The following is a 16278-nucleotide window of genomic DNA, read 5'->3' as shown; positions in this document are numbered from 1 at the left end:
GTTTTTTGGCATTAAGCTATAGAACACTATCCCTAAGTAAGATTTTGGATGAATTCCTAAATTGAATCCACAAAATAAGAAACAGACAGGACATTGTTGATTGGTTCCAGACCTAAAAAAGCATAAAAAGTGTCCCCTTAACATTAGAAGAAAGCTGGAAAGGTTGATATTTATCATTTGTACCAAAGTGTAAATAAAGTACTTTTCATATTTCAGAAACTAATGTAAGTTACCCTCCTGGCCAAAAACTGTTAGTCCTAATAAATCAGTATAGATTTCAAGAGTAATAGGCAAAAGAATTCAATTCCTCTGAGTCCGCTCATTTGCATTTTCCTGAAATTATTTCTTCTGTGTACGCTTTATGAGACCTTTAGAGAAACATGACAGTTGGCTGAGAGAATCTCATTTCATTTTTGCCACAGCTGCAGAAGTAAAGAGCTTTGTAAGAGAAATGTTCTCACCCTAGATACCTCCCTTGCAGCAGGACTAAGTTTTTGGTTAAAAGCTATGGCATTTGGGCTGGTTGAGTGTGTGTCGTTCTCCCATTCCATAGGGAATGGACTGGGCTGTCGTTCTCATCTGTCCACCTGCACTTCGTTAGGGAGAGAGCATTCCCATGCCATAACCCCAAGATCCTCACGATGACATAACTCCATTCAGAGACTGGCGTGACTGGGCTGGCCTCCCCCCTTCAGCTCTTGTATCACTAGGAATCTGGCAGCCAGTCCGGTCCCGACAGAGTTCACAGCATATATTGGTGGATTCTTGTCCATAGTGCATCTGCTTTAAGAATTAACGAAAGCAGAGTCAAGACAGTAAGGTAAGCGCTGTTTTAACTATAGCACTGGGGACGATGGCTGTTTGGGACAGTGTTTATTGTAACAGGAACAGAAAAAAATTCCAGAGCAACTTTGCCAATTGCTATTCAACAGCAAATCCATAGTTCTGAGCTTTTACTCTCACACTTTTCTTAATATGTTTTCCATGATTTATGGATTTGAGATAAATTTTATATAGTATATGCTGTGTTGCTTGGCAAAGAAAGTTATAAAAAGTTTCAGAGCTGGAATGAGAAAATATTTAAACTAGACAGTGAAAATGTATGACAATTAAAATAGTTGTTATTTTATGCTAACGAGTTATATATGTTTGTACTGTAAGAACTAATTTTGCAGCAAAAGAAGGCCATTTCGAGCAGTATTAAAAATATTTTTCCATACATGTATTGCTATAGTTTGTTACAATTTGCCATAAATATTTTATGTTGTCATAAAATGTGAACTAAAGGACTTAAACCCTCTCATGAATTACTTATTTCTATTTTGTTAATTTTAAAGACTAGGTTTTTGGATGTATGTTTTAAAGAAGTTCTGGGAAATATGATTTTTTAAAGCATTTCCTTCATAACCACAGGTATTTGCAAAAACTGGGGGGGAAGTAAATAAAGTACATTTTTACTTCATAGTGGAATCCTTACATGGCTACAGTCTCTCTTTGAATTCAGAGCCCTTGTTTTTACTCTGCCAAAACATATGAAACAGTTTTTCATTACTATTCAATATGTTATAGTTACTATGTCTATTTTAGTGTATACTGAATTGAAATAAACTGAAAGCTTTTTAATAAAACAAGATTTTTCTTTTTTTTTTTACAACATACTGGACCTTATAAAGAATCCTATAAATACATTAGCCATATAATTGTTCTCATGGCCAAGTCCTGTCAACTAAATTCAGTGACTCCATCATTATTTTAGGGAATAATGTACTAGGAATCTGGTTACAGATTACATTGTGTTAGCTATCAGAGTGTCTCTAACACCTGTTTTTTAGTGTTTCATCTACTAAAATAAAGCGCCTTGTAATTCCAAGTTAAAGCAAGGATGACTAAACTTGCTAATACTAAAAATCCTACTCATCCCAAAGTCCATAGATTCATAAACTTATACTATACTGCCTTATGGTATTTGTTGGAATATTGACATTACTTCACATTCAGGATTTCCCTCTCAGTTACCAGCTTCTCCTCAGCCATCTCTACAAAAGTCCAACTCTCATATCCTTATTGTCCTTTACCTAAGTTTCTGACCCTGTGCTAGCCCAAGCAATTAAAATATACTTTATTGAGTATCACCTTAAAAACGTGTTCATATTAGATCATTGTTACAGATCGTTTTTAATTTATATTCTCAATTGTGTCCTTTCTTAGATGCCCCGCAATGTCACTGTAAAATATAGGCTTGCCTCAATGCCCAGCTCTCTCCCAGTCCCATGCTGTAAGGGGACTAAAATCCAAATAGGTGAGCCATTGCCCTCTTCCATTTCCACATGAAGAAGAAGGGAGAGAACTTGTGGGTTATTGACAGAAAAGAAACACTATAATTCAAAACTTTGAAAAGAAGATCTTTTTCTGTCAGTTGGGATCTCTTTCTAGGCTTAAAAATGTTTAGAATTTTTGACATTTTCCTGATTAATACATATTAGTTTTACTAAAACTTATAGAAAATATCAATTTCATAACACAGTTTTGTAATGTGCCTAAAAGTATGGAATATTAACAAAAGTTGAAATAACATGTACACCCCTCCCACCAAGAATTCTGTTCCCCTTCCTCAGGACCAATAACAGTAACCAGACATTCCTAAAGGAATGTGCTCAGGCTCCCAGCCCCCTCCCCCTCGCCCCCCCCACCTCCGGCCACACACGTTAACAACAGCTTTCCTTCAAGCAAAACCTCAGATCGCTCATGTTCCCAGCAAGGGTCTTCTTAATGAGACATTTTAATGATGTTGAATGGTAGGGTAGAGAGTACACTTTGTAATTGTCTTCTCATTTCCAGTTTTTGTGGTTTTGAAGGGTATTCTGAAGCGGTGTGGTAAGACGCTGGTCAGTGGGCACCACCCAGACACCTCTTGCAAGAAAGCATTGAATTAAGGAAGGACCTGGAGAAATTGACTGGAACAGTTAGGCCTGGCTCGTCCAGTAGGGGGCGCATGTGTATGCAATCTAACCTCAAACCTGTTCGCCTCACAAGTTGTAAACATACTTCTGTATCCTCATACTTAAAAAAAAAATTATAAATACCCATTTTAATCCAGTTAATGTTGCAGATTGAATATCCTTTTCCTTAAAGGACACAATTTTAAATTATGTTTTTGCTTTATTTAGGATTCAAAGCATTCGCCCAAAATGAATCTTGGTGTCTTTACGCTCCTCTGGGCACTAATAAGTGGTGCCAGCAGCCAAGATTACTACGAGTATGATCAATACTTCCCGCTGTCGATGTATGGGCGGTCTCCCATCTGCGCCCCGGAGTGCAACTGCCCAGGAAACTACCCCTCCGCCATGTACTGCGATGAGCTGAAACTGAAAAGCGTGCCCATGGTGCCCCCTGGAATCAAGTACCTTTACCTGAGGCATAACCAGATTGACCATATTAATGAAAAGGCCTTTGAAAATGTAACCGCTGACCTCCAGTGGCTCATTCTAGACCACAACCTTCTAGAGAATTCCAAGATCAAAGGAAAAATTTTCTCTAAACTGAAACAACTGAAGAAGCTGCATATCAATTACAACAACCTGACGGAATCTGTGGGCCCACTCCCCAAAACTCTGGTGGACCTGCAACTTACTAATAATAAGATCACCAAGCTTGGCTCCTTGGAAGGACTGGTGAACCTGACCTTCATCCACCTTCAACACAATCAACTGAAAGATGACGGCATTTCGGCTGCTTTTAAAGGTCTTAAGTCACTGGAGTACCTTGACTTGAGCTTCAATCAGATGACCAAACTGCCTTCTAGTCTCCCTACTTCTCTTCTAACTCTCTACCTAGACAACAATAAGATCAACAACATTCCCGATGAGTATTTCAAGGGTTTTAAGGGACTGCAGTACCTGCGTTTATCTCATAATGACCTGGCTGATAGCGGAATCCCTGGAAATGCGTTTAATGTATCATCTCTACTTGAGCTGGATCTCTCCTATAATAAGCTGAAAAGCATCCCCACTGTCAATGAAAACCTTGAAAACTATTACCTGGAGGTCAATAAGCTTGAAAGTAAGTAGAAAGCTGTGCTTGTGTTTGATTGATGTATCTTCAAGTTTTTAAAGGCCTAATCTGTGCAACACACATATTAATTGCATCTGGCTCCATTAAAAAAAGTTCTATGAAAATGCCAATACAAATATCCCCCTGATTCAAATACTGAAGAATTCTAGCTCAGTTCTTTATCCAATAGCTGGCCTTTCTTTGGAGTGTCCAAAGAAAGAAACTATTAGAATTGAGTCGCTAATTTCTTCTAATTTAATATTCTGGCTAATTCATCCTTCTATGTTATCACTTGATATGTATCTAATATTTGCTTCCTTCGTGACCTAGATTTGTGTTCTACATTTATTTCTTGGTGAGATTTAGCTGAGGGTGGAAAAACAGGTGCAGAAGGGGCACAACTGGCAGAGGCTTATCCCCAGAGTAGCCCCTGTATCCCTCTGGTCTTCTCTGACAGCTTCACTTGGGATCAACATAGCACTCTGCTATCATGACCATCGTCTGTTTGTTATCCCTGCTATGGTGTGTGTGGCTTCCGAGTGTTCTTATGAGACTGTGAGGAAGATGAAGGAGGGAAGGTGGATGGTAAGGTTTGGGAACATTGTTTAAATAGTATGTCAGCTCCTTTTCTTATACATGGCTCTCCACCCCATTTGATTTCCCCCCAGTTTTTCTTTCTTTTCTCTTGCTACTGTGGTTTATTTTTCATTTATCTTCTGAGTGGGAATTGGACCGGATCCACTTGGACTAGTTATGCACTCTTCTTGTCTTCTGGGACGTTTTTCAATGTAAGCAAAACAGATTTAGGTGGGAAATTGAGATTTACCATTCCCCACATTATTCTTTAACAGACCTGGACAGAGGAGAAAACTATGATTCTTGGACAAACTTTCTAAATGAGAAAACAGGTGGGAAACACTGATTCACATGCAAACAGTTGTATCTGCAAACTAACCTATTGAAATTGAGCATCTTTATGCCATGAAAGTTGGTTGTCTTGCCATACTGGATAAGAATATTAACATTCCTATTAGAAAATTTGCACTGTGTCTAATTAATATGATACTTTGTAATTCTACAACGTTTTACTGTAACTCTTAGGAAGGGTAGGGTGTTCTCAGGAAGGAGACCATGACTGCCAACTCTGAAATGCCACATGTTGTTTCTTATACCCAGAGAACTTGCTGGTCATACAATGCCCAGTCAAGCTATCAGAGCTGAACCCTTACAATTGTTTCTAGTAGAAAACGCACCATGTGGCAATATGTGGTCCCACATTATAAACATCTGTGGTTGGGCGAAAGGATACGTAGACTGGACAAAATGCTAATGGGATTTAAGGTGTTTGAGGGCTGCAGAAATCCTGTCCAGTGTGAGGGCTGGAGATTAGCAGCAAGAGCATGGCCACCTCCTTCTCTGCGGTAAGAAAGGAAAGAGATACAGATGCGGGAGAATTTGGAGAGATAAAGACCGGGGCTCATTACCCAAGTGAAAGAAGGAAGAGCCAATGTAGGAGGTGGGAAAGGTGGTCTATGAGAGAAACGCCGACAGCCACTCAGTGCAAAGCTCAGATCGAAACCACCGTGCCCATCACATATGGTCATTTGGAAATGAGTAGTTACCTTTCTTCCTTCCTTACCCTTGACATTTAGGAATATATATATTTCAAGAATTTTTGTCATTGGTCTTTGCATATATATCTTCCACTTAGTTTATTTTGCCATGTAATAATTATGTATACCAAATGTCTACATTTTATTAGATAAAAGAGCCCTGTAATGTTGTTCTACCATTAGGAAATCTATAGCCAAAACTATTTCTCACATTTTAAACTTGCAAGTCTAAGAATATAGCCTAGTCACAGAACCTTCCCGTTGTGATGTGATTTGGAAAAAAGAACAATATATAAAGGATATCAGTAATTATTTAGTACCCACTATGTGCTAACAATCCTTGAAGTGCTTTATATACTTAATAAATTTAATCTTCATGCAACACAGTGTGATAGATAGGTTATATCTAACAAGAAGATCAGATAGATATTCCAAAGTCACCCAGTTTTAAATGGCCAAGACAGAAAACTAATATAGGCCTACGCCCATGCGTTTTCCATCGTCTTATACTTCCTCAGCAGTGGACACCATAACAAAGATCCCTGGAATTTGACTAATGACTTATTTAGGACAGCATCATTGAGGTAAGAAACAGAGTGTGTTTGGGCTTCCACTGAAGTCACTGTTCACTAGAATGTGAAAATAAAAGGAAATAACAAGCTCAAGGACCAGGTAAATTTAATCTGAAATAGATTTGAGCAAATATAGACAGCTTCTATGTATACCCATAAACCATGCAGTCCAGTAACAATCTTAGTTCCCTTTAAAAACTAAATCAAGTTTTCTCTTGTGACAGCTTTGTGCCCACAGAAAAGGGTGTGGCTCAGATGGTGTTCATTCCATGATTTGGTTTTTGCCTTGGAGTTTTGAATCTGTCATGGTGTGTGCTGGTTGGAAAACTCTTTTGAGGTCATCTAGTTAATCCCTCTCATTTCCAGATGCAAAAACTCAGGATGCTTATGTTGGCGAGGTGATTCATACAACAGAACCAATTTTACATATCTTCAGACTAAATAGTTCTGAAAGTTCTTAGATAATATGATAGACTTATTATTATTTTTTTTATCCTCACCTGAGGACATTTTTCTATTTTTTGTTCAGGTAGAGTGGGAGGGGGAGAGAGGAAGAGAGAGAGAAACATCGATGTGAAAGGGACACATCGAGTGGCTGCCATCCACACGACCAACCAGGGCCGGGGACAAACTGCAACCGAGGTACATGCCCTTAGCGGGAACCGAACCCGGGTCTCTCAGGACCGCAGGCCGACGCTCTAACCGCTGAGCCAAACCGGCCAGGGCATGATAGACTTATTAAAAGTCATTCTAAAACCAAGTTTCTCTAAACCAAGAACTTACCATAAATATATTTTCTTTGAAAAATTCCATTGACAATCCTGATCCACCATAGTTATTTCACTAAATAGTGTATGTATCATTTGCTAGTCTGGAATATTTCTTTAGTAATTCCAAATTCAAAGATACATCAAATAAGTTTCTTTAAAGAAATGGGAAGAAATACAAGTTCATGTATTATCATGGACTTGAAAAAAATTTTAATGATTATTTTGAGCCATGTAATAAAAAAGAAAAAATGATTAAAGATTTTTATTCTTTCATTTCCAGAATTTGATGTAAAGAGCTTCTGTAAGATCCTGGGACCATTATCCTACTCCAAGATCAAGCATTTGCGTTTGGATGGCAATAATATCTCCCAGACTGATCTGCCGCCTGATATGTATGAATGTCTACGTGTTGCAAATGAAATTACCCTTAATTGAGATCTGCTCATTTCAATTATATGGAGGTATATCCTGGAGCAACATTGTATGGTTATATATTTTTGTGTTGGTTTTTAGGGTGTTCATTTTTATTGTTGTTGATTACTTCCATGAATTTAAAATTCCGAGAGAAAATGTTTTGTAAACATTTTATTACTTTTTTAAACAGAAAAGATGAAAAGCAGGCCTATTTCATCACAAGCAAAGACACATACTCATATACAACAAACTTAATGCTTTATTTGTAAATTTAGTGTATTTTACATCTCTCTCATCAAATAATGTGCAAAGCCTTTCACTGGTCGCATGGAAATCAGCGACCAGTAATCTTAACTTAGTCTGCCCCAAAGCATGGACTACACACCTAAGGATGTTTACTGCCTTGAATCAAATTATCTTAATATGTCCAAATTTGTTTAGCTGCACAGCAGGTGATAAATTTTGAGACCAATGATTGTGTGAAATACTAAATAAAATTCATGAAGCATGCATTTAAAGCAGAATTCTTAGTATTAGGAATGTATATGGTTACCTAGAGAAACTTTTCTAGAATTATTTTTCACTTTAAATCATGTGCATGTTTCTTTTTTTATTATTTGCATGTTACGTTGAACAAGCTAATAGTAAAATAAAACATAGCAAAGGGCATCACTGTGTTTGACTTCTTATAAAATTCATCTCTCTCATATATAAAATACAGTCAGATGTTACATAACAGTATTTCAGTGAATGATGGATCACATGTACAATGATGGCCTCATAAGATTATAATGGAGCTGAAAATTTTCTTCTGCCTACTGATGTCAGAGCTATCATAACCTCATAGCATAATGCATTCCTCCTGTGTTTGTGGTGATGCTGGTGTAAACAAATCTACTGCAATGTCAGTCAAGTATAGGACACACAACTCTGTATGGTACATAATACTTAATAATTATAAGAAATAGGTTATTGGTTTATGTATTTACCATACTGTACTTCTTATCATTATTTTAGAATATATTCTTTTTACTTAGTAAAGAAAATATTTCCAGCCCTGGCTGGTTGGGCTCAGCGGTTAGAGCATTGGTGTGTGGACCGAAGAGTCGAGAGTTCAGTTCCAGTCAAGGGCATGTACCTCGGTTGCGGTTTGGTCCTCGGCCCTGGTCGGGGTCATGCAGGGGACAACCAGTCGATGTGTCTCTCTCACATGGATGTTTCTCTCTCTTTCTCTCTCTCTCTCCCTCCCTCCCACTCTATCTGAAGATAAATGGAAAAATATCCTCGGGTGAGGATTAAAAACAAAAAAAGATTCCCTGAAAGAGAATGCCATGTTATGCCAGCATCAGCCTCATACATCTCGTGTTTATGTCTCTCGATCACATCATGTTTTCTTGTGCTTGGTTTAATCTCGGGTTGTTTTATAACGTTAGTGTTATGGAATACTCAGTGTACAGTATTCAGTCTCCGGTCATGTGCAGTGATGTCCTAGCCTCCACATTCAGTCACCGCTAACTCACCGACTCGCCCAGAGCAACTTTCATTCCTACAAACTCCGTTAATGGGAAGTGCCCTACACAAGTATACTACGTTTATCTTTTGTAGCATATTTTTCACTGTTCTATTTTCATGTTTATTTTTAAACACTTATCTTTATTGTTGAGAGTATTACTGATATCCCCCCACCACACACTGACACCCTCCACCGGGCTCCCACCCCATCCCAGGCCTTCATGGTGCACTGTTGTCCGCGTCCATGGGGTATGCATATATGCATATAAATTCTTTGCTTAATCTCATTACAGTCCCTACCCCCTTCCTTCTGGGATCTGTCAGTCTGTTTCATGCTTCCATGTCTAGACCTATTTTGTTCATCAGATAAGTGAGAGCATGTGATATTTGTCTTTCTCTGATTGGCTTATTTCACTTAGCATTTATATGATTAAATACACAGATACTTGCCCTTGTGTTACAATTGTCTGCAGTATTCAGTACAGTAACTTGCTGTACAGGTGTGTAGCCTAGGAGCAGTGTGCTATACCATGCAGCTGATGTGTGTAGTAGGCGAGACCATCTAAGTTTATGTAAGTACACTCTATGATGTTCGCCCAAGGACAAAATTGCCTAAAGACAAATTTCTCAGAGCATATCTACATGGAGTGGTGCATGGCTGTAACAGATTAGAATTTTAAAAACATCTCTAAATATTTTACTCATGTTAAATAGAATTTCCCACGACATAAATTATCTGCTTCTAACATCCACTTGCACAGGGTTGTCAAACACACTTTACATTATGTAAGTGTCCAGATCCCAATTCCAACTCATGTGGTGAGGGGCTCCCCACCACCACCAAACAATTCTCTGGACATCAAGTAGGTATCCTACAACTCAACTCCATTTCGACACGGTCAACCCAGAGACAGTGTCACGTTCCACAGGTTAATCGCGCGGTCCTATAAGACTGACCCATTTCAATGCCAGTAGCAATCTCACACCGATAACTGTACTACCGATCAGAGGTTCCCAACAGCCCCTCCTTGGGTTTGATTAATTTGCAGATTGGCTCCCAGAACTCCAGAAACTTGTTTACTCACTAGATTACCAATTCAGCATAAAAGGTTATAACTCAGAAACAGTCAGATGGAAGAAATGCGTAAGGCAAGCCACTGTCTCAGAAGGTCCATGTGTTCACCAACCTGAAAGCTCTCTGGACCCTGTCCTTTTGGGGTTTTATAGAGACTTCAGACTTAATTGATTAAATCATTGGCCCTTGGCAAATGGACTCACACTTCAGCCCCCTCCCCTCCCAGAGGTGGTGGTGTGGGGGACAGAAAGTTCCAACCCTCTAGTCACAGGGTCTTTTCTCCTGACAATCAGCCTACTATCCCTAGTTTACTTTCCTGAATTTACCCCATTAACATAACAAAAGTTGTCATTATCCCTCTTAACACAGAAAACTCCAAGGGTTTTTGGAGCAGCAAGCCAGGGACTGCAACCAAGGTTAAAATAATACAGAAAAATATATTTTGGTCATCTGATCTCACCGTGTTTAAATCTCACAGCTGGCTTGGATAGTTGTTATTATTCTCATTCCTGTTGGTTTTATGATCCATATGCAGTGGTATTCTATGAAATAGCTCAGATCTCAGCAATCACTGCTTGGCTGTTAAGCAATAATGATGGATAACACCTATGATTAAAAACACTGAATGTATGCAAAAGTTTCAGAAAAATGAGACTTTAAAAAAAATATTTATCTTGAAGCCAATACATTATCAACATAGGGTTAGAATTTACAATTCAGTAATAACAACTTTCAGCTTTCTATATAATGAATACCCGTAATTTTATACCATGTGAAATAATAGGGCATATGATTTATAAAAATAACTTCTACTTTAGTGAACAATAAAGCATATTTTGGAAGCCATTGTGCAGTCAAAAATATACTCATTCCATATAGTCTCAAATGTATCTAAAACAAATAAAACATCTCTAAAATGTGTGTTTTCACAGAACCTTTTTATGTGGATTCCGTCTACTGGTAGAATAGCCTATCATCAAAGACCCATCAGCAGTTAAGACAAAATTGAGCCCTGCCTGGCTGGTGTGGCTCAGTTGGTTGAGCATAGTCCTGTGTGTCAAAAGGTCACCTGTTCGATTCCCTCTCAAGACACATGCCCAGGCAGCTCAGTCCCTGGACTGATGTTTCTCTTTCTCCCTGTCCCTTCCTCTCTCTTCAAAATTATTTAAAAAAAAAAAGACTGAGTTGACTGACAGATATGGAGGATGTATTTAACATTATTTAACATTATTTAACACTATGTATGTATTTAACATACATTTAACACATGTATTTAACACTATCCTTCTGTCTCCTGGTTAAACAGTCACATACCCGGATTAAAACAATGCTGCGTGTGGGTGTCTGTATTTTTTTTCTTCCTAAAACTGATTCACTGGAGACTTAACTGCAGACTGATTTTGGGTCTACAAATGGAAAAGTGAGAAAAGTACCTCTTTAGTCTCAACATCTCCCCTTGAAAACCAGGGCTCCATCATGCCTGTACGGTGAAGAATTATGATGTACTGGGACTGTGGCATCTGTGAGGAATTATCATGCCCTACTAAACACAAATAATCGGAAGAATGATAGACCACTTAATGAGTCGCAGGAACGTTGCTTTCTAAGTTCAAAGTTCTCCAACTGGGAATAGCTGTTTTCGCAGATACTGGCAAGGTTAAAGGTTGGCGTTGCAAAGGACTGTTTTTTGTGTTTTTTTCTTGTAATCTTTCAAGTTTTTTGTTCTTTTTTACCACCCCACCCCCCAGTAGCTGTAGTTTTATCATAATGTAATATTGGCCTTAGACTTTATTTTTTTGGTTGGATTTTGCAACCATTACAAATGCTTGCTTAACATTTTACTCGCAAGTAAAAGAAAATTCTCATCTTATTTAAAGTGAACTCTAAAGCAACCTAACTACCAGAACCACAATGAATATAAAAATAACAATGCAAGTTAACAGATGTGCCATACATGTATGAAATACATAGAAATACATTTTAAAAATATTTAGCTAGCTACATTGATTTATTCACTCATGCATTCCATAGATTTTGTTTCCTGATGAGGTATAAGAAATGGAACACAACACAAGTAGGGAGAAGTAGGAATTTAGACAACACAGAATGAGTGGGGCCCTGTGCCCCTTTGTCTCACTTGAAGAGCCCCAAGATTCCACCTCTGCTGTGTAGGAGCCCCCTTTCACATCCTGGTTGGCCCGCAGAGTATCACCCATGTGTGTATCTTATTTCCTTAAAATGTACCTGCTGGCCCTGGCCGGTTTGGGTCAGCAGTTGGAGCGTCAGCGGGTGGACCAGAGAGACCCGGGTTTGGTTCCCGCTAAGGGCACGTACCTTGGTTGCGGTTTGTCCCTGCCCTGGTTGGGGTCGTGTGGGTGGCAACCAGTCAACAATGAGTCTCTCTCACATTGATGTTTTTGATGTTTCTCTCTGTCTCTCCTCCTCCCCATTCTATCTGAAGATAGATAAATGCAAAAATGTCCTCGGGTGAGGATACAAAAAGAAAAAAGTACCTGCTGTTCTATAAAAGAGAATACTTTCTACATTTGTAAAATAATCAAGACCTTTAGTACCTTACGTATGAATTGTGTCTCAAAAAAACAACACAGAGAAATTCCACCCTGTTCCGACTGCCACTGTTTACCTTAAGATTGGCTCCATTTTCATCCAGACTTCTGAATACTCCTGTCTCTCCCAACGTCCTCACTCACAGTGTTACCAGAGAGAGTTTTCCTACACATGAACCTGCTCCTTTATTATTTACCTGTTTAGAACTGTTCAGTGATACATCATCATTTTCAGGGTGTGATTTAGGCTCCTTAATGCAGCATCCAAACGCCAGGATGACGAGGGCCCTTTGCAAGCTGGTCTTTGGTCACCTCTAGAGTCTCGCCAGGCCCCTTATCAGGCCTTGCCAGACGCCACAACGCGACGTATTACGATCGCTTGATCCTGCAACAGTACTTATCCCTTGGCAGCTGGTCTTGCTCTGTTCTATGTGGAAACTCTGTCCTTCCTTCCTGAGATCTGTACCTCCTCCCACACACTGATCGAGACTCACCTAGAACTACTCTGTCCCTTTGTCATAAATGCTTCTGAACCTTCTCAGATAGAATTAATATCCTTCATCGTGAAAGTAAAAATTCTTATTGAAATTTGAAACTAGAATGAGCAACTGTCTTTGCTGTGCCTCCCTCTGTAACCTTTCCGTTAAGATATTAAACAAGTCATTTACTGTTCCTCTCCTATGCTCCAGGAATGGCTCCGTGGTAAGGATTCAGCAGTGTGCCCTGGCCAGTTTGGCTCAGCGGTTAGAGCGTCGGCCTGCGGTCCGGAGAGACCCGGGTTCAGTTCCCGCTAAGGACAGTACTTCGGTTGCAGTTTGTCCCCGGCCCTGGTTGGTCGTGCGGGTGGCAGCCACTCGATGTGTTCCTTTCACATCGATGTTTCCCTCTCTCTCTCTTCCTCTCTCTCCCTCCCACACTGTCTGTACAAAAAATGGAAGAATATCCTCGGGTGAGGATTAAAAAAAAAAAAAAAAAAAGGATTCAGCAGTGAATAAGACCAACAAATCTCTCTCTTACCTAAGCTGACATTCATAAGGAATATATTGGGTCAATACCAGCGAAGGATCAAGTATAGCCCTAATCGTACCAGACAAGTATACTTTCAGAGAAAACGCACCATTAACAATGAAAAGGTTCACAATATCAAACCTAAAGTTCACAATAACAACAAAAAAATTAAATATACTTGCAACTAGTGAAATAGTATCAAAATATATGTAGAAAATTAGTAACTCTAGGGAGATACTGAAAAAAATTAATAGCATTGTGATAGATTTCAAAACATTCCTTTAAGTTATTATATTTAAGCAGATTAAAAAATCAGCAAAAATTTTAAAGTTAAGAACTATAAAATTTCAACCTTAATTTAATGGACAGTTTCAATATTCTTTATTGAAAAATGAAAGCATTAACATCATTCTCAAGTTCAAATAGAGCATTTATAAAAATTAATTCCATACTTGGCCACAAAGCCAAATTTGTTTCATTAAATTTATAAAACTAAGTAGCTTATATGTCCCATTTTAAATTAAAAAATATATCAGAAGTTTACCCCCAAAAAAGGTAATTCACATATATTTGGAAATAAGAAAACAATTCTAAAATACTTATGCATCAAAGAAGACATCTGAATAGAGAACTAAAAAGATAATCCAAATAATAGTGAAAATATTGTATATAAAATGAATTTAATCTGTGATATTAGTAATTCAAATATAATTTATTAGCATTCAATCCTGTTAAAGAACTGGAAACTAATGAAAAAAGATTTTATTTGAATAACAATTATTTTCTTTATAATATGCAACATTGAGAAGATTTTCATTATCACTATTTCTTTTCAACAATTAGCAGAACTTGTTAGCACAGTAGAAAAAGAAATGGAATACATTAATAATTTAAAAAACACTAAAACTCTAAATTTTTGCAGATTATATAACTGTCTACATAGAAAAAACAAAATATTCTACAGGTACGTTATTAAAAATTACAAGATAAATCACCCTTTATTATTTATTTATTTATTTATTTATTTATTTATTTATTTATTTTTATCCTCAGCCCAGGACCCTTTTTGATATTTTGTTCAGATAGAGTGAGAGGGAGAGAGAGGGAGAAAGAGAGAGAGAGAGAGAGAGAAACATCGACTTGAAAGGGACACATCGAGTGGTTGCCAAACACACGACCCAACCAGGGCCGGGGACAAACTGCAACCGAGGTATGTGCCCTTAGCAGGAACTGATCCCGGGTCTTTCCAGACCCCAGGCCAATGCTCTAACCGCTGAGCCAAACCGGCAGGGCTATCACTCTTTGTTTACCTATTGAATTTCAGATCCAATGACATTTTTTACATTTTGCCATGCTGGCCATGGGACTCAGCAAACTCTAGTTCCTGGGTGCATTTGCCTGCAAAGGTTTGTCAGGGGAGACACTAGAGGAAAATTGATAAAGGGAAGAAGAAGCAAGGGGACTTCCAGTGTAGTTGTGTGTGTGTGCATGTACAAACTTGACAACTGATTCTAAAATTTATTTGGAAAAGCAATGAACCAAGAATAGCCAGACATACCTGATGAATAATGGATTCTTTATTATTCATGGAATATTCTCCCACACAAAAACCAATTCCAAAAAAATTAAGAATTTAAATATAAAGCACAAGACTTTAAAATGCTTAGAAGGAAAGGTAAGTGAATATATTTCTGATGTAGAGTCAAAAATGATTTATTAAGACAAGTCATTAAGGAAGAGATTGATAAACTTGACTACATCACTATAAAAAACAAACACCTGTTCAACAAAAAAATATTATAAAAGGAAGTGAGTGAAAGGTAGAAACCAAGAGAAGATAATTACGATCTGCATAATGTACAGAGGATTAATAACTATCATATATAAAGAAGCACACCAAATCAATTTTTTAAAAAGGCAGACATTGCAGTTTTAAAATGGGCAAAATCCTATTAGGAATTTGACACAAAACACTGACCAAAAAAAAAAAAAAAGAAAAGAAAAAAGAAAAAGTTCAACCCATCACAAATTAACAAAACTAATTAAAAATCACAAGAAAAGACATAATTTTTGCCCATTCAATTGTCTAATTCAAATTAAGTCTGAGCCCTGGCAAGTTTCGCTCAGTGGTTAGAGCATTGGCCTGTGGTCCAGAGAGACTGGGGTTCAGTTCCCGCTAAGGGCATGTACCTCCGTTGCAGTTTGTCCCCAGCCCTGGTTGGGTCGTGTGGGTGGCAACCACTCGATGTGTCCCTTTCACATCGATGTTTCTCTCTCTCTCTCTCTCTCTCCCACCCACTCTATCTGAACTAAAAATGGAAAAGTGTCCTCGGGTGAGGATAAACAAACAAACAAACAAACAAACAAAAAAACAAATTAAGTCTGACAGTTTAAAAGATTGGAGGAGATGTAACCATTCTTATTGTTTAATGGTCAGCCTGAATGTTAATTAGCACAACTTCTTAGGTAAACAATTTGACATTATCTCATAAAATTGAAAATTAATATAGACTATAAACCCAGTCATTCCCTTTCTACAGTATTTCTGAAACCTTAATGTGCATACAAATAGAACAGGGATCTTGTTAAATTGCACAGTTTCAGGCATGAGCCTGAGTTCACAGTTTTAGCAAGCGCCCAGGTAATGTTCACGCTCATAGGGTCAGTGAGCTCGCACTTTGAGTAGCAAGATAAACC

General features: G+C 38.1%; 1 protein-coding gene across 1 annotated transcript; it reads left to right on the top strand.

Annotated features, from left to right (window-relative positions):
* Nucleotides 1-717: 717 nt before the first annotated feature.
* On the top strand, nucleotides 718-8014 carry LUM (lumican). Its single transcript, XM_036252212.1, has 3 exons — nucleotides 718-820; nucleotides 3168-4059; nucleotides 7286-8014. The coding sequence occupies exons 2-3, from the start codon at nucleotides 3189-3191 to the stop codon at nucleotides 7438-7440; spliced, it is 1026 nt and encodes a 341-aa protein (XP_036108105.1). The 5' UTR covers nucleotides 718-820; nucleotides 3168-3188; the 3' UTR covers nucleotides 7441-8014.
* The last annotated feature ends 8264 nt before the right edge of the window (nucleotides 8015-16278 follow it).

Source organism: Molossus molossus, unplaced genomic scaffold (genome assembly GCF_014108415.1).
Source record: "Molossus molossus isolate mMolMol1 unplaced genomic scaffold, mMolMol1.p scaffold_m16_p_10, whole genome shotgun sequence".
In the NCBI taxonomy this organism is placed as follows: Eukaryota; Metazoa; Chordata; class Mammalia; order Chiroptera; family Molossidae; genus Molossus; species Molossus molossus.
Note: the sequence above shows the minus strand (reverse complement) of the source record. Positions and strands in the feature narration are given on the sequence as shown.

What these genes read in the sequence shown, in the direction of transcription:
- LUM (XM_036252212.1), top strand. Translation starts at nt 3,189, where the DNA reads ATGAATCTTGGTGTCTTTACGCTCCTCTGGGCACTAATAAGTGGTGCC. An exon ending in GGAGGTCAATAAGCTTGAAA is followed by an intron (nt 4,060 to 7,285) that starts GTAAGTAGAAAG and finishes TTTCATTTCCAG; the next exon opens with AATTTGATGTAAAGAGCTTC.